This window comes from Numenius arquata, chromosome 19 (genome assembly GCF_964106895.1).
Source record: "Numenius arquata chromosome 19, bNumArq3.hap1.1, whole genome shotgun sequence".
Taxonomy (NCBI): Eukaryota; Metazoa; Chordata; class Aves; order Charadriiformes; family Scolopacidae; genus Numenius; species Numenius arquata.
Window position 1 is genome coordinate 7419345 of NC_133594.1, and position 18191 is coordinate 7437535.

An 18191-nucleotide genomic window follows, 5' to 3' on the forward strand; every position below is an offset into this window, starting at 1 on the left:
CCTCTTAATGGGCTATTTTTTTGTTTCTTGGCTTGTTGCATCATCGGGTTTTATATTACTCTTCAGGGTTCTTTGTATGGATTCATAAATGTGAGTACAGTTGGGGACCAGCTCTGAGAAGCAATGCCAATCTTTAGAACAAACCCCCCAAGCCATCTTTCAGTGTTTAGGAGACCATTCATAATAAGAAAAAAGGATAAACAGTGTAGTCATTGCATTTTTTCTGGGGAGGGAAAAAAAAAGAAAAGAGAAAAGACAGAGAGAAAATTGGTCTTCCAAAGGGGGATTATGAGTATTTAGTAACTCAGAGAGCCAATGGACTGACTTCGTCCCTACTATCCCTGCTTAAAAATACAAAAGTAGTAATTAATAGTTTGCACTTATATAGCATTTTTTGCAGATTAACCTCTCCACCAAAAGTTCACCTAAATCTAAATGCAGCCATTTCTGGTGTAGAAAAATAGCGGGAGTTTAATAATGCATAGCAGCACCATGCAAGAACTCAAGTCAGGAACATTATACAGAAATAAAAATGCAGGGGCAAGGTTCATAGTGAGAGAACTCAGTTACTCTGGCTAGAATTGCTTCACGCAGTCGGGCTAATAGCCTGCCTTACAAAGTTGTTGCTGAATTGTTAAAATATTACAAGTAGGTATTACAAGTACACTTCAGTTCCATATCTCATCTTACAGCTAGCATCTCTCAGAACATGGTGCCTCCAATCTAATACCACTGCATTAATCCAATATTGATTCTAAGGAAACAGAGCGCCTGAGCCATCCAAACAACGCTTTGCAGCACAGAAGGTTTCCATTGAGATCTGTCCTGAAGCCACCGACCCGGCAGTCCCCTTAGTCTGTGAGAGCTGCAAATATCACAGGGCAAGGTGATGCGGGTGCAGCCCATTGATGTGATGCTCTCATCCTCATCCTCTGGGAATGCATTCACTGCACAATTCAGCTTGGATGTCGGAGAAATACTGCAGGTGAGAGAACTGCCTTAGAAACAGATGATAGCTTTCCTGTTTTTTCTATTGCTAGAAAATGCTATTTGCCATTTCTATGCCTCATCCAAGGTCCCCAGCCCTCAGCATTGTTTGGCATCAGTTGGTTGCCATGGGATGGGGATCAGGTGTCACTTTTTACCCTCTTCCTTGGGTGCTTATGTCTGGGGTTTGCCCTTCACATCAGCTCATTGATACCCGCTATGAGGTTTGGTCAATGGTGCCCAGGACATGGTCCTTCTGCTGCAATGAAGATGTCCTGTGACATCTGAAGCTGGAGATGTTGTTCATGTACAATGAGTTCAGCTCATGAAAGAGGGAGAATATACCGCTCTATTAGCTGACCCCGGGTATTCCTTGATTGGACTCTGCTTCCCTCAAAATTCTCTCTTGAGGGCTGAGTTCTAATCAAATTAATTTGTCTGCTGGCCAGCAAGGAATAACAGTAAATCTGAAGTCCTGAAGGCTTATGGAAATCTGCCCACGTGGAGCATATAATTTTTAAATACAAAGGAGAAACCGGATTTGCAAAAGAAGTTTCTCAGCCGGCAAAACAAGCTGTGACAGAGAGCACAGCAAAAGAGGGAAAAAAGTCTAGAGAATACTGCAACACAGCTTGAACACAAGGGTTTTGTCTGAGAAAAGCAGTTTCTTGTAATATTACTGGAAAGGCATTTTACTCTGAAAATGAAATCTAGACAGGATGTTACTGATGGTCCACATCTTATTTTCAATAAATGATGAACCTTCATGTCCCATGAAATATGAAAGTAGAAAGCTGCATTCTATTATATTCAGCAAAGGAGGTTTTTTTCCCCCTTTTGTTTAAATATATTCATTATCAAAGGTATAGTGCCCTTGAGAAGCTGAGGCAGTTGCTTGTATTGCTGTGCAAGGAATTTAAGATACTTACTAAAGTTTTTACGGACGATGATGCAGAGACGTGTAGCGTGTCGTTCAAGACCCCCAATCCATCTATTCAGAGCTGACACTTAAGCTGTAAAGAGACATCCTTGTCAAACTACTTACATATTGCATATACAATGAGATAGCTCTTCATTTCTAGCGCACTACTTGCAGGAGTTAGAATTTAAAGCAGAAGGGCTCTAGACCTCTTATTTCAGACTCTTGTGGCTTCGTGTGCAGAAATCACGTCAGCAATAATGAAAGTTCAGCATTTACATTGAATGCATAGTACGTGAGAGGGCAGGAAAATATTTTGATGAAAACAAATCTGGCTGGATACAATAATGTTTCCATCCTGTGCTTCAGAAATTGTTCATGTGCTAAGAGTTGGGGGGGTGGGGAGTGAAGGGACAATATTTGTTTGGGATGCAGGTTATCCCCATACATACTTTGTCTGCTGTTCAGCAGTGACACTTAGGAAAATAAATACATTTGTATGTTCCATACAGACCTACAATACAAAAGAGAGAAAACTATCTCAAATGGCTGATTTCTGAAAGTCAGTAAGAATAATAAGATTTGGTTCAGCCCTGAGATACATATCAATGGTTTCATCTTATGATTTCTCTTTGCCTTTTACAGTTCCTACTTTTATTTTGTTTTACTAACACTTTCCCTAACTTCTACCTGTCCTTTAGACACACTGTTTACTATTCCATATAATATTTTCATTTTTAATATGTGTTATACCCTCACACATGGTTTAAAAGCAGGAAGAATTATTTGCCTTCTCAAAAAATAACAATGGGTGCTATTAACCAGGTTTTGGTCTCTGCTGTGCAGTCAAGAAAGGGTGGCTCAAGTGTCTTATAACCCAGGAACTGAAGTAACTAGAAGTTGATCCCTAAGTTGACAGGAAGCTTTCTCCCATGACTATGTATTTCACAGGAAAGAACTCCATCGACACGTGGGGTGCCTGCATCAGTCAGGATGGGGGAATAGAAGAGCTCCATCTTTATGCCAGTTTCTGTCCCTGACAGTCTCACCATCAGCCATATAAAGTGATGTGAAAAATCTGAAAATGGATGTTAACAATTCATTTTCTAAATTCACTTTGTTAACGTACCTTCATAATTCCCGTGTACCAACAGCTTGATTGCGCCTGCTAGAGTTCACCAGTTAATTACTTCTCCCCATAAGAAAAAACTCTGGGTAACATGGGCATCATCGGAACCAATTAATTCACTGCCAGGAACTGGCAAGATTTCTTAGAATAACAATGACCTGGGCAGCTTTTTTACAAATCAGTATAAGTTCAACTCCTGTGAAAAGGGTTTTCTGGGGAAGGACTCCCAGGTACAGCACCGCTCTGTTTTGGAGGCATGCAGGAGTTTAAGATTTCCTTCTGCCTCCACGGGAACGGTGCCTTTCCCACAGCACCGTTCAGAGCAGCAATAACACTGCACGGCATCGGCTCAGCGTTAGACAGGCAGCCTCCAAAGGCTACTTCGGCAGCTGGAAATCTTTAGAGGTGCTTTATAAATACGCCCATTCTTTCAGCAGGTGCCACGTTCCTATTCCACTAAGGAATTTTCCTGCATCTGCTCCACGGAGAAATGCGTGCGAGGCTGAAGGTCACAGCTCTGAGAAGTCCTTGCGTTAAGTGACCTCAGCTGGCTAGGATGTGGTCCCGGGTAATGTCTAATGGGTTTTGTATGACTCAGGTTTTTCTCCTTTGTCCTTCCCTCTCCTTCACCACTGTGCATTTTGCTAGTTAGTGGTTCTGCAGCAACAGCTGCAGAGTACCACTTTAAGGCAAATTAGTATTAATATCGCTTTGCCAAATTGCCACAAACTATTGAACATCATTCTCCCAAGCAGCCTGGTCACTGCAACCCTCTAAGCAGAGCACGCCTTTTGATCTCCCCGTGCATTTTTACCCCAAAAGAGTGGTGCATGAGGCTAAGAGCCAGCCGAGGCAGGCGGTGCCCGGCTCCCACCGGCTGCAGTTACGCTGCGAAAGCGCCGAAGGAAAAATCTGCTGTATTGAGCGAAGCTTCTGCGCTGTGGCGGTTCCGTAGGTGGCACAGGAAAGCTAATGCTCCAGCGCGATACTAGAGGGCACTGTAAACCTGGCAGTTTTGGCTTCCGAGTGGGACGAAGTAAAAATTGAAGTGTTTGCTATTTGCGGTCATTAAAGCTCTCTTGGTACTTAGCACAAAATTAGTGCTAACCCCTGGGTCTTGAGCAAATTAATTTGTGGAATTACATTCTGCTGTGGTAGGTCCCCCCTCCTTACACTTACGGTACAGGATCCTTATTCATTGCCAGGCCCTGAGCTGCTGCATCCCGCTGCTGGAGGGGCTCCACTTCCAGTAACCGAGCTGTCGGTGTAATGCTTGGAGGGAAGGGGAGCAAGAACCCTTATGAGAACTCGGGAACTTTTTTTAAAAGCTATCACTTAACAGTAATGTGTTCATTAATTGGCAGCCAGACCGCTCCCTGACTTCATTTAAAAAACCTGATGGTTTCCTTTTATTGTGGTAGTGCAAGGCTTCATCCTGTGTCTTTTGTATATGCCAACATCAATTTTTCCTGTGTGCCTGCTTAAGGATATACACCTATCAGAGAGCAGGAGAATTCCTGCACTGCCATAAAACACAGTTGTTTTTAAAAGAGTCTTTTAATGCACATTTAAAAATAGGAAAATGCTATTCTAAATGAAACGCTCCGATCAATGGGGTTGATAGATTAATGGATTTCAGTATCCGTCTCCTCAGATATTCCTCATACACCCATCACTGTAATTTATAATTCAGTATTCAACTTAAATTAGTAAGATTTAAACTGAAACAACAACAGGCTGACAAGTAAACAAAACTTCCCAATTTAAATGTAAAATGTTTGCCCAATATGTAGAATCAAGGTCTTGGCTCTCCCTGTATCACCACCACATGAAATACACATAGAACCACAGGGAAAAAGAGGAAAAGGGATTTTGAGAGGTCACCTAGTCCATCTCTTTCCCCCAGGGTAGGATCAACCCTGCCTAAATCGGTCTTGACAGGAGTTTCTCTAACCTGTTCATCCCTGGAGGTTTTTAAGGAGATTCCACAAGCTCCTGAGAAGGTCTATTCTGTGTGTCAGCTATTCTTATAGATGGAACATTTTCCCCAAAGTCTAACCCAAATTTCATTTGCTGCAGTTTAATCCCACTACTTCTGTCCTCTCCTGGTGGATGTGGGCAACAGTTTATAACTTTTGTACATCTTTTACATTTTGGGAGATTATTACTGTATCTTTGTCAGCCTTAAATTATTGACTGCAGTTCTTTCCTTCTCAGTAGGTTTGTTTTCTGGAACTCTAACTGTACTTTTCATTTTCCATATTTTTCTGGAAGTCTGATGACCAAAACTGCTCCTCCCCAACACAGTGCAGATGGGAGCAGTGTGCCGTACCACACTATGTACCGCGGTGTCAGCTTTGCTTTTCTCATAACAGGGTACCACAGTTGGCTCAGGATTAATTTCTTGCCCATGGTATTACCCTTTTTCCTTGGAAATGCAGCCTACGCAGCCCTTTCCTGACACACGTTTTGATAGTTCCAGTACATTCTGCTTTGCTCTTGTCCTTCCTGAACATCAATCTATTCTTTCCAGCCTTTTTCTTCAGTTTGTTAAGATTTTTGAATCTTTCTCCTGTTCACTGAGAGCACTTGCAGCCCCTCTCAGCTTGGTATTGTCAGCCGATGCAGTAAGTCTACTCCATATTCCATTATCCAAGTCACTAATGAAAATGTTGAGTAATACCAGACCCTGCACAGACCCCTGCAGCTCGGAACTCAAGCCATCCTTCCACTTAGACAATAAACAGCCGATAGCTTTTCAGTATATGCTTTCCCAGCCGGTTCGGTACCTCACATTTCTCTTCCACCACATTCCCCCACCTTACTCCTGGGAACGCCATATGAAACAGTGTCAAAAACCTTACTGCAGTCAAGATGTATCGCATCCGGCTTCTCCCCTCTCCGAGACCTGCTGCCCTGTCACAGAAAAATTAAATTGGTTTGACATGATTTATTCTTGACAAAACTACAGCTTGTGGGGCTACTCTATGCCTGATGCCAATGGCATGCCTTGCCTTTGGACCTGGGGGGCAAAATTCCATCCCCCTTGAAGTAAGGGACAAAATTCCCAGCATCCAAGGACTTGGATACAGGATGCCCAGACAAGTTGTGGATGCCCCATCCCTGGAAGTGTTCAAGGCCAGGCTGGACGGGGCTTTGAGCAACTTGGTCTAGTGGGAGGTGTCCCTGCCCACGGCAGGGGGGTGGAACTCGATGATCTTTAAGGTCCCTTTGAACTCTAACCATTCTATGATTCCATGACTTTACTGTGTCCAGATTCCACCCAGCACGCAGCAGCAGTGGAAATACCATTGCGCTAGGGCTCACGTGGGTAAGAAATGGTTTGATTCCACCGAGAGATGCAGCTGCAGAACACAGTAGAGGGACATCACACGTGGGTTTGAGCTTTGTCCACCCCGAGTACCAGCGCGTTGTGTGCACACAGCCCCTGCCTCCCCCCAACTGCATTATCTGGTGCTACATCATTTCATTAGTATCCTCGGTGCGATGGGTCAGATTCAATATAGGTGGAAGCAGGTGTAATTTACACACTGAAGGGAGCTGGAAGAAGGTGTAAATTACACAAGCACAGACTATCTAAGATTCACTGAAAATTCGCTCTGAATTTGGCACCAGATATATAGGAGATAATAAAGTTTTCTTTTTCGAGATCTTGTGTATTTAAAACCTGCTGTGTTTAATTTTTGCAGTCACAACAATGCTCATTCATAAATATTTCCTAATGTTTGGTCCTATTAGTATGTGCGGCACAGTGTTTGATTAATGGACTAGAACAATGGGATCAAATATATTTTGGGCTCCAGAAGACCGCTTTGTAACGCCTAATATTTGATAAGATATTACAGATAGGCTGGTCTTCTGACTAGATGTGATTGCACTTGAATTCTGAGAAACTCAGATACAAATCTTGGATAAGATCTGAATTTCAAGTGAGTCTTAATTACGCAGCATGTTGGACCAAACCTTGAGGTCTGCACGTTTCCAGCTTTGGATTCTTCACAGCTGAGATGCAAATGCTGTTTCTTAGCCCTCTCTCTCAGGAATTCATAACATATTCATCAACTTGTATTACCTAAGAGCCCTGTCCGACTGTATTTGGAAGACCTTAATATGACTCCAGTAGGAGTTTAACAATATTAATAACTAATATTAAACTGGATTCCTAATGGGGATGCTAGGACAACACCCTTTGATCATTGCATTAATCTGGTGCAATTGTGTTTATATCAAGCCTTGTTCATCCCATGTGTGCTTAGTGCCATCCTGGCATGAATATGAAATATGCAAATCTGGGGGATACATGTTAATAGTGGGTCCATCTGCTAGGATCTTTTATTAAAGAGAAGTGTGAATGCAGTTGCCATGCAATACACTCTTACACACAAAGACCATGAGTTACGAAAACAAGAGAAAACATCTCCTGCTTTTGCCTTATTGGTATTTCACATTCATCCTTTCTGCAGCCGATTTTCATTTTAATTTAGGAATTTTCACGAAAACGAAATTTGAGTGAAAAAGCTCAACAGTTAGCAATGACTGTGCGTATACACGCACGCACATCTCTTCCTCTCCAGTGACAGACAGGATATTACTTTTCCACTGCATATGAAATTAATACCCCAAGCGTAAGAAAAAGCAAGTAAATTCCAACCCTTAAAGCCTGATCTGGATCTCACTTCTGCTGCTTAAGACAGTTATAATCTAGAGGAAAATTATCTGTTCAAGTTAAAAAGAAGATAATCCAGAGCTGCTGAATGGATAGTCAAGCCCAAACTTCAGCTCAACCTTGAATATGGACTCATAGCTCAGTGCCTCCATAGCACACGGGTAAACTGCTATGTGCTGCTATTTCACTTTTTCTGTAATTAACAATTCTTTCAGCTTTACCCAAAAGGAAAAGCTCCTATGGCTCATTGTTCTTGTGAACCGCTGTGTCCTTAGCTTGTCTCTCCCGGGGATGTATGCTGTTCCATGCTAATAGTTTGGGGGGAGTATGCTGTAATTTATTTAACAGTTGGCAGGTCAAACCTCCATGCCCTAGATATGCAAGTGCTGATTCGGATGTAGAGTGGAGAAGGTGTCCCGATGACATAAAGTCAAAGTATCCATCTTGATGAGCACTCTTAATCTAGGAACTGCCTTTTGTCTACCAGCCTGCAGATATGGAGAACTTTTGTCACCGCAGCGAGCTCTGAGTCTCACACTCATCCCAGAAGGCTGGATTGAGCAATCGCTCCTTTCTTCAAGGGCACTGAGATCTGAAGTACAGAGAGGGCCCATATTCTCCTCCTTGTTTCACAGAGATTTGAGTAGGCAGGAGAGTAAGCAAGAAGACAGGTTTTTTTCCATATCTTCAATATGCAAATAGGTTAGTGAGCTCAGCTCTCTATTCATTGCTTCCAACATACATGACACAGATGATGCTGTTCCCATTGTCAGACTAAAACTGGGGGCTTGATGACAAAAAATTCACTGAGGTTCCATCTGCATAAGGCAGAGATGATGGTTGGGTAAGGAAAGTCACTGCACTGGAATATGTCGGCTCCACTGTCTACATCCACAATTTATTAGCTGTGTTTGGGATCTGAAAAGCCAGTTAGACTCCCAGTTATTCCTGCACCATCAGCTCTTAGTGCTACTTGATGTGGCCTCGTTTGTACCTACCCAAGGGACTGCCACCCTTCTCCCCAGTATCGGTATGGCTACTGAAACCTGGGCTGGAGCCAGTGAAACTACTGACGTGAGCATTCAACAAGCACGACTCAAGAAAAAGTTAAGTGCTGAAATTGATTATACCTGTATTTATTAAATTCCAGTGATGCAAATAGCATATTAGCATAATTGGGTCAATTATTTGGCAATTAGCACATGTGTGCCTGGGAGGGAAACATGTGCATGTGCTGCTGGTTTTGTGCTGCTGAACACATCACCTGCTTGGAAAAGAATAAACTTGTTTATCCCAGCACTAAGGAAAGGGAGAAAAAAGAACAAGTCAACCTTCCACAGCTAGCTGATTATGCATTTTCTACATCAAATTGTCAGCATTTATTCAATTACTTCACTCATTACAAGTGTGTTCTTCAACCACTAACCTAAAAACCCTCCCTGCTGCTGTCAGCTCCATTAGAAGTGACACGTTCCTTCCTCAGGTTAAAAAGCGTTTGTGGAAGGCGTCTCCTCCCAGCGTGAGGCTCGGGGCTGCCGAGGAAACACAGCCCCGCGCTGGGAAGGGAGTTCTTCTCTCCCTGAGCCAGGGCAGGGGGGCAAGGCTGGGGCTTCCATTGGGCATCAACCCAGGGTTTGAGGCGAGCCCTCCGTGGGGCGGCAGGAGTTGTTTTGAAAGCACAGACACGCTCCGAGGCAGGGATTAGAGGAATTCACAGGGCTCTGTCAGGGATACGGAGGCAATCCCCAGAGCCAAAATCGTATACTCTCAAACACTTCCATTTTAATAGTAAGTTAAAAGGAAAGTTCCCCTTCTGAGGGGTTTTTAATTATAGATCCCTCCTTTAAACACTCCTCCTGTTTTTATCCATACTTACTCCCCCACAGCTAGTAAAGATAAGGAAAGCTCTACCTTCCCCAAAATCAAATAAATCTTAAATGCTTCCTGAGCTGATTCACTTGGCTAAGCTCTGATTTGATATATGAAACAAAAGACAAGGCAAAAGACAAGGCAAGAGAAAGCAACATATTTTCCCTGTGTCAAGGTGAAGTACTTCCCATCACCCAGCCGATCTCTACTGGGGCTAATGTGCATCAGTAACATTTAAATGATCAAAGTTTTTCAGCAAAGACAGTGATGGGCTTTTTTTCTGACTTGTCATGCTTGTTTCCCTTAAAGAGGCAATGACCTGCCGTAGTTAAGACTTGCCGTTTGGCACGCAGGAGTGTTTTGCGAAGCCTTAGCTCCCTAACAGAACAGCAGCCTCATGTTTCCCTGCACAACAACCTTTCTTAGCCTAAAATGCTTTGCATCCCGTTTCCTTGATCTGGCTAAGTGCTTGCATGCTGAAAATCCCACCCTCCCTCCAGCTGTCCTTCTGGCAGGAAAGAGACAGCATCTTCTCCCTGGAGAGTACAGGCACTGCTCCTTTGGTTATCTAATCAGGGAGGGCAAAATTCACCCAGGGCCCTGGAAAAGCATCTGAGCTGCAGAAAATGCATCCGAGGTCTTGTGCGGGAGGGTGGGAGGTAGGGAGCCAGGGGAAGCCTCCCTTCCCAGAGCAGATGCTCTCTGCCATCTCCCCGGTAGCTTTCACAAAGGAAAAAAATGTAGAGTACTCCAGGGACCCAAACATTCGGCTCTTCCCTCTCCTGCTCACGGGGGTATGTGTGTGCCAAAGGGCAGGGGACCAGGAGCTCCTGCTGGCCTGGCCCTGAGGCCAAAGCAGCAGGGTGCAGGTAGGGCAAGGAAATAAATATCCCCCACCCACCCTCCTGGACTGCGTGTACCAAAGCTGTCTGTTGCTCAGTTTCTCAGGCTTTGTGTGGGTTTTCCAGCATTTCTGCTAACTACAAAATATTATGTCTCTCTCCCTTCTAAAACTCAGTGATTTTGTCTTTGCACCACGCACAAGGAACTGGGAAGCACAAACCTCCCCGTTCTGATCAAGCTGGGAGCTTTCTTCACATCCAGCTTGCCAAGAACAAAAGGACAGTACAAGGGTGGTGAGATGAGGCGAATCTCCCCCGATAAACACAAGGTTCGAGCAGCCTTCCCCTCCATCATCCCAAAAACAAAAGCACCTTTAGTCATTTCCTCCCCTTTTCCCTGCAAACTTCTCCCTGGAGGTCCCAGCCGGCTGGAGAAAGCCACCGCTGGAACAAGGGGTTGGGCTGAGCTCTTCTTGTCAAATACGACCCGAGACCCTCCCTTGCAAAGGGGTCTCTCGCCTGCTCCTGGGCTCGGAGCACGATTATGAGCCTTGTGTTTCCACCTAATAAAATGCTTACTCACTTGCAGGAGGCACTTTGACATCCTTGGCCGCACATTGCCAGATAAGGACTATAAAAAGAAAGTATTGCTATTATAGGTGATACAGCAATATGTATCCTCAAATGAAAGATCCTTTAGAAGCCTGGTTATTATTCTGGCAGTAATCTTGGATCTCTCTCCACGGACTCAACTCAGCTCGAGTGTTAGCAAGCTCATCGCCACCGAGAACGGGGACTGCGAGGTGTCACGTTTACCTTCTGCTGTTTCAGTATATCCTCTGCCATCCCAAGCCGGGAAAACACTTCCCTCTTCTCCCGCGCATGTCAAAAGCACCATTTGCCATTTAGATTTAGGGAGCCAAATATAGCCGTAGTATAAACAGGTGCGAGCCCGCATATGTCAATAGAATTACACCTGCTTATAATGGGTTTACATTTGGCCCTTGAGCCCCAGGGATCCCTTTGGGAGCAGAGGCTGTATTAAATATTAAGGGCCTTATTCTCCACCCCTGCCTACGCTGTAGTAATTAAATCTCAGTGCAGACCCATTGATTTTCCACCGCGCTCTCCTTGCGTGAGAAGGCAGCGCTCAGCGCCAGGGAGGGGGCAGAGCCGTCCCCTCAAGGAAAAGCACATCCGTTTTGCTCCTCGCAGAAATTTCACCCAGAAGGAAATGATACCCAGCATTAAATATTTGCAAAAGGTGCCCGGGCAAAAGAATGCAAATGGTCTAAAATTAAAGATTCGCTGCAACCCTTTCCCATTCCTTCCTGCCTGTGACAGCCGCGCTCCCGGCTGCTTCGCAGTCGCTTCCTTTGGGCCCCGGGTCCACGAGTGCCCCGGTCGATCTCTCTCTCTCCTTCCCAGCACGAGGATCTTCGGAGCCAGACCTGTCTGTTTACCCCAGGAGCGGGAGCAGCGCCATATCCCACCCTCCGAGCTTGTTCCTGGATCTCCTGAATTACCGAGTAACCTTGGACAAGCCACAGAGCTGCTCCCAGCCTCTGGGGGTATTAGCTGATTAGTTAATTCTGGTGATTTGCCTGGAGCTAGCGCCTTTTACCTGTGTCTATACAAGTCTTATTGCTAGCTTCTGATCTTTTGAGCTTGCAGGGCTGAGAAAAACGACTTTGGTTTTTCTTTAAATGCCATGTAGTTTAGAAGTGTGACGACTCATACTGTGCTGTTATTCTTTCCAATTGAAACCTAATGATGCGTGCATATCACTTAACTCTGATGTCAATAATCAGCGCACCACTTGGTCTTTGCCGTGGCTATTAGAGGGAATGAAAATGAAATACCAACTCCTTTTTATCCTGTTACTGTTCCATAATAACTAATAAAGGAGTAATAAGTGAGACACGGGGAATTTCCAGGGGAGTCATTACTACAGAGAAGACCTAAAGGCACAAAGTGAAATCCAGGAATATTAGCCAGCCCTGAATTCCCAGCCAGTGCTCCTCACTTAAGTAATGCTGCTGCCGTAAAATAAGTGTTTATAGAAAAAATTACCATGAGGAAAGTACCAGTCTGTGCCCTGACCGGAGGAGTGGAGATCAAGCCAGAATCAAAGACAGTCTTGCAGGTAAAGACCACCCTGTGCATCAGTGTAACATTTAGGCTGGGCCACAGTCAAGCTACACGCCAGCGTTTCATAAATCTCACTTATGCTCCAGTATACGGGAAACATTTCCCAGAAGAGCTCTAAATCACCTCTGCCCAGTCACAGGATGGATCGCACGTTTTCCAGGGACTCTTAGATGTCAGAAGCCACACAGAGACCTCAGAGCAACGAGCCAAAGCAAATCATATAACAAAATACTGAGTCAATGAGATTACAAACCACGTGCAAGTTGGACAATACGCTTTATGGCTTAGAAATTATTGAATTCTTGGTTAGGAAAGAACAGTCATTTTTTGGTGGTCGTGTACATAGAGGGCAGTGGGGATTCTTTGGTTTTCCTCCCCATAAATGGACTGTCATTTATTCATGTGCCCATCAAAAACCTGTCGCTGCTTAGGAACGGTCCTGTCTCCAGCCTGGACGCAGTTTTATCCACCCTGTCAATAGCTGGAGCCTCCTCTGCCCCTCAGTGTGGACACAAGAGAGTTGACCTAAGCAACACCTATAGCTTCTGCATCTTACCACACCTTGCAGCCCTGCACGTTAATTCCTTGAATTACCAAGGAAAACCAGGTTTGGTTAAATCCCAAAGCACATCCCCGCCGTTATCAAAGCATTTCCCAGCCATCTGATTTCCCCATCTCTGAGTTCCTGCTTTGTTTATCCTATTAATTCCAACCACCCCCTCTTCCCCCAACACACACGCACGCAGCCTCATTTACAGCATCTTCGGCAGCAGAAGCCTCCCCAAAATATTCAGGGCACACCAACCCAGAACTTACACGTGCGGGGAAACCCTCGTGACTAGAGCTTTTATTTTTTTTTTTTCCTCGAGCAAACATGATCTCATGATTTTTTATTATTTTTTTTAAGCTCTTAAAGGGGAAAAAAAAAAAAAAAAAAAAAGAAAAAAAAAAAAGAAAGAAAGGAAAAACCACCAAGGAGTGGCACTCCCGGCCTGCCGTTATCTAACCGGAGGCAGCGGGCTCTGCCCGGCCGCCGGGACGGCGCGGATGCTGCAGCCGCGGTACCCCCGGAGCCGCCGGGGCTGAAGGCTCCCCGCTCGCAGCCTCCTCTTCCTCGGGTGCTTTTCCTCCCTCCTCCCTCCCTTCCCCTCCCCTCCCCGCTCGCATCGCCTCCCTGCACCTTTAAGAAGCACATTGCTCGCCGGTGGGATGGTGTGTGCTAAAGCTGCACAGAGGAAGTTACGCAGCCGGGATCAGGCACGGAGATAAAAGCTCCGATTGTGATTGAAAGTGAGAGCAAAAGGGATTTCAGCCTCGGCATTAACTTGCGAGTGGAGCCGGGGATTGCACAAAGCTTCCCCGGCCATCTGCCCTTGGGGGCCGGCGGCGCAGCGGCCGCCCGCCGGGCTGGAGGGGGGGTGTCGTGTGTGTGGGGGGGTTCCCCCCGGCCCCGAAGTTCGCTGCTCCGCCGGGAACCCCGCGCCGCAGAGCTCCCTCCCTTCCTCCCTCCCGGTAAGGACCTGCAGCGCCGAGCACCGGGGCGGGGGGCGGCGGGCAAGGCGCGGTGCCGGCATCTCTGCACCCATCTCCCAGATACCAGCGGGTCTGTCGTGTGTGTCCCCCCCCCGCCCCCGAATTTGCTCCGGGGGTCTCCTGGGGAGTGTGTCGTGTCGCGTCCCGTCCCTCCCTTCCCCCCCCCCCCCCCCGGCAAAGGGAGGGATTTTTATTTTTCCTTTTCGGAGTTGGCAGAGGAGGGCGGGATGCGGGGATGCTCAGCGCCCGGGGACGGCTCTCCGCCCGCTTCTCCGACTTCTCACACAGCCCTGGGCAGTCTCTAAAAGTCTTTTCGTGTAAAAGAAACCGTGTAGGGGGCTTGGAGTGGGGTGGGGGGGAACAACATCGGTTTGTCTGGACCCGCGAATGCATGGAGGAGAGCGGCTGAATGTAAGTGAGATTTACAGGTTTTTCTGCTGGGAGCCCGCTGCTCCTCTCTGAGCTTTGCAACGTTATTCGTAGGGTTCAGCCTCCCGTCACATCGCAGGCAGAGCGGGTGTTCCCTAACTTCGCTTCTGAGGGTGGAGGGGAAGGGACGGTCAGCGTGGAAAAGAAGAGAAAAACTCACGCTTGGTCAGTGTAAGGGGGGGGGAGAAGAGTGGTTGGGGTTTATTTTGAAGGCAACGCTTCTGAAAGAAAATTGAAAACTCCTACATCGAGTTTACTTGCTGTTACTTAAATTCCAGAGCAGCTCAGTTGATGCTCAGCGTTGTGTCTTTATTTCAATAGGGCGTTAATCCAATAATAAAATAAAAAAAAAAAAAGGAACCAGCTAAGTCAAGATACAATCTAATTTTGTGTTTTTAATACTCTGGCTATCAGTCCCCAGTGATTGCTGAGTACTCTTCAAAGAAAACAAAGAGCATTGATTCTATTTGTTCCCATGAACTGCAGTTTCTTAATAATATCAGGTGAAGATTTATTTTCTAAGGATCAAACCGAATCAAGCAGGGCAAAACCTTTAATTCAGAGTCCCTCACCCCCCTTTGCAGTGCGCTGGCTTATTTCAGAGCAACCTTGTGCAACTATTTCTGCAAAGAGACTGTACCGGTGAAGTGTGGCACCACAGACTTCACAGGGAACCCGCACACCTGGCTGATTGACTGACAGTAAATGCATTTTTCTGGCAAATTTTTATTTCCCTGGGAATCTACGACATTTAGCAAGATAACAAGAAACTAATAGATCCTTTCTTCCTGGGTTTTTCCCCTAACAGCCATTCAAGTGCAAAATATAATTGTTAGGGCAATGAAAATGGATCCATAAACTTAGCAGCACTGGAGTCCTCATTAAAACTACCCTGCTTGTTTTCTATACAATACTTGAGTCTCACACTCTCTGCTGTTATTAGGACTTGGCCGTGACCAGATTGATGTAATAATTAGGAACTGAGTTGTTATAACTGATTTGACAGCTCTGATGTCAGCGGGACTTATAAACACTGTGTCACACCGGTTTATTATTTTTACTACATTTACTCATAATGTAAAAATAGCAGCCAGTCTATTCTTTCTTTGGGAGTTTATTCAGGTCCAACGCTGCTATAATAGGCTCTTCTTTGAGAGCTGATGATGAAGCATGAGAGATAGCTTCTCTTTTCTGAACTCATTCATCTCAATCAGCAGTCTTTCAACCAAAAAGGGGGGAAAGGGAGATGGTAGCACAACAGTGTGAAGCCCCCGAACACGGATCAATGCATCTGTTAACCTGGAGTTTCTGAGCTTTAGTAACTGAGCTTTTATGAGAATGCAAATCCTAAACATGCTGTTGAAGCAGACACCCCTAAATTGTGGAAGAAAAGTTGGGGAACTAAATAGAAAGGGAATTATCCAAAGCTAAATTTCTGTCTGGATATGAGCCTCCCACCTTCTCTTATGAGATCTCCCTCCTGGGTCTAATGCTGGGAGAGGGTTTGACTCTTTCTTCTTATTTTTTTTTTCCTTCAGCTCTTTGTCATTTTGTTTTGTAATTACTTAAGACTTTCATAGCTCTACTGGAAAGATGACAAAACTGCAGAAATGTTGCTCTAACCTGAAATGGATACTGGGAAGGTCATTGCTCTTTGTATTAGGTGAACCTTAAATGTTATTAGGACTTTAAATTGTTTTTTATTAAATGTTATTGTTCAAATAAATCATATGTGGGGATGCTGGACAATGTATCTGTCTCCTCAGCTGTCTTATTTATTTGCTTATCTTTTTAAGACTATCAATTTGTCTGTCTGTCCCTACTCTCTGTCTGCATATTCTGTCTTCTAATGACCAATAGCTGCTTCTTGATATTATTTGAAGACCCATTAGAGCTCTTATTGTCCAGCTGCTGTTACAAACCAGATACCTTAAATGGGGCAGTGCTCCCTCCCATCTCTCAAACAGCAGAAGAGCCATAAGCATCTTTCTTTGGATTTCTTTTTATTAAAGTTGTTTATCTCCCTTTTACAAAATCTTGGCTTGTGGCTCAGGAAGCCCAGCTGAGGGCTGTGTCTCCTGAGGGACCCTCGTTCCTACAAGTCTTGTTGCTCCAACTGCCTCCCCGCCTTGCTCCCAGCTAATTTCTCTTTCAATTTGTTGCAGGTGCAGCCCACTAATGAACTCTCCCTTTGCCCTGACCATGAAAGAGAGGGGAGACCTCAGGTAGCAGCGTGGCTCGTGACTGAAGGCTTGGGGAACTCGATGCTCAGTTGCCCAAAGGCAGTCAGACAGAAATCCTCGCCACCACTGCAAGACACAGAGGGAGAAGCAGCAAGGCCAGTGCTGCCACTGTCAACCCACTGACTGCACAGCATCCTGCTGGGACCACTGTGGACCTCGCCACCCAACGCGGTTACACTGACACCACCGTCCTTTGGGAGAAAGGAATTTTAACTCCAAAGAGTCTCTCTCGTCAGAGTTGTTGTACTGATGACCAGATGCTATATTTATCTTATGTATTAGTGTTCAAAAACCCCAATAATTATTTAAGGCAGACCACAGTTTAAGGCACTTTCCACAGCGACGCATTTGCGGCAGACAAGAAGGTTGAGGAAAACCTGATCCAGCACCATCTCACAGCCTCTCCAATTTACTCCTATCAAATTTCATCAGCAACTCAGAACTTGATCTTTCTATTGATTGACTGGAGTCACCTCTAGATATTTTCATGCTGATTTGGAAGCCTTTACATACAATAAAAGGAGGGGGAAAAATGAGGTTAAGGAAGACTTTTGACCACTGATCAGCAACTCCAGCCAAAACTTTCCCAATCAAGTGATTTGCAAAGTTGGCTTCTGTGCCGAGAGAAACTTTCCACGTCCAAGTACAGTGTGCAGAGGGGATCGTTCCTGTTATCGACTGGATCTCCTTAGGCTGGATCATTTTTAAATGAGGAGTTTCCATGCTGATCCCGAGAGCAACCCCTAGCCCAGTAGCTGCCTTCCTCGGGACTCTCGGCACTGCCCTTGCCCAGGGATCCCACATTTGGCCGCAGCTGCCATGCTCTACCTGGTTGCTCTCCTCTTGCACTGTCTCCCCTTGGCCATGGGACAATATGACATTTGCAAGTCCTGGGTGACGACGGATGATGGCCCGTCATGGGAGTTTTATGCTTGTCAACCCAAGGCCATGCGGATGAAGGATTACGTGACAGTACGGGTGGATCCGGCAGGAATCACTTGTGGGGACCCGCCAGAGAGATTCTGTACCCACGTAAGTGTTTCCCTCTTTGTTTGATGTGTTGTAACAGACTCTGCACGCAGGTGGCCAGAGGCAGTGTCCTGCCGAGGTGCTGTTAGAAAGACACTTGGGTTCAGGGCGGCAACGGTGGCTGATACCTCGAGCCCTCAGTCTCCCCATCTGCAAAATGAGGAGAAGGTGTCCTGCCCATCCCGGTGCTGTGCCGATGAGAGGTCGGCCCTAGAGCAGGGATGGTGCTGGCTTGGTGAGGGGAGGGTGAGGAGGAGCTGGGGGGGGTTTAGCAAGTTCTGGTCTGGGTGTTGGAAAAGCTCTGCCCTCAGTGAGCACACAACCTGAGCTGCTCTGAGCGCATCCCTCTGCTTGCTGAAGCGCATGGGGTGTG

General features: G+C 45.7%; 1 protein-coding gene across 1 annotated transcript in view; it reads left to right on the forward strand.

The window, feature by feature from the left end:
• The first annotated feature begins 17608 nt into the window (after window positions 1-17608).
• NTNG2 (netrin G2) overlaps window positions 17609-18191 on the forward strand; it is a 45887-nt gene continuing 45304 nt past the window's right edge. The window contains exon 1 of the mRNA XM_074161181.1: window positions 17609-17821. Within this exon, the coding sequence (XP_074017282.1) occupies window positions 17609-17821 (213 nt within the window). The remainder of the gene's footprint in view (window positions 17822-18191) is intronic.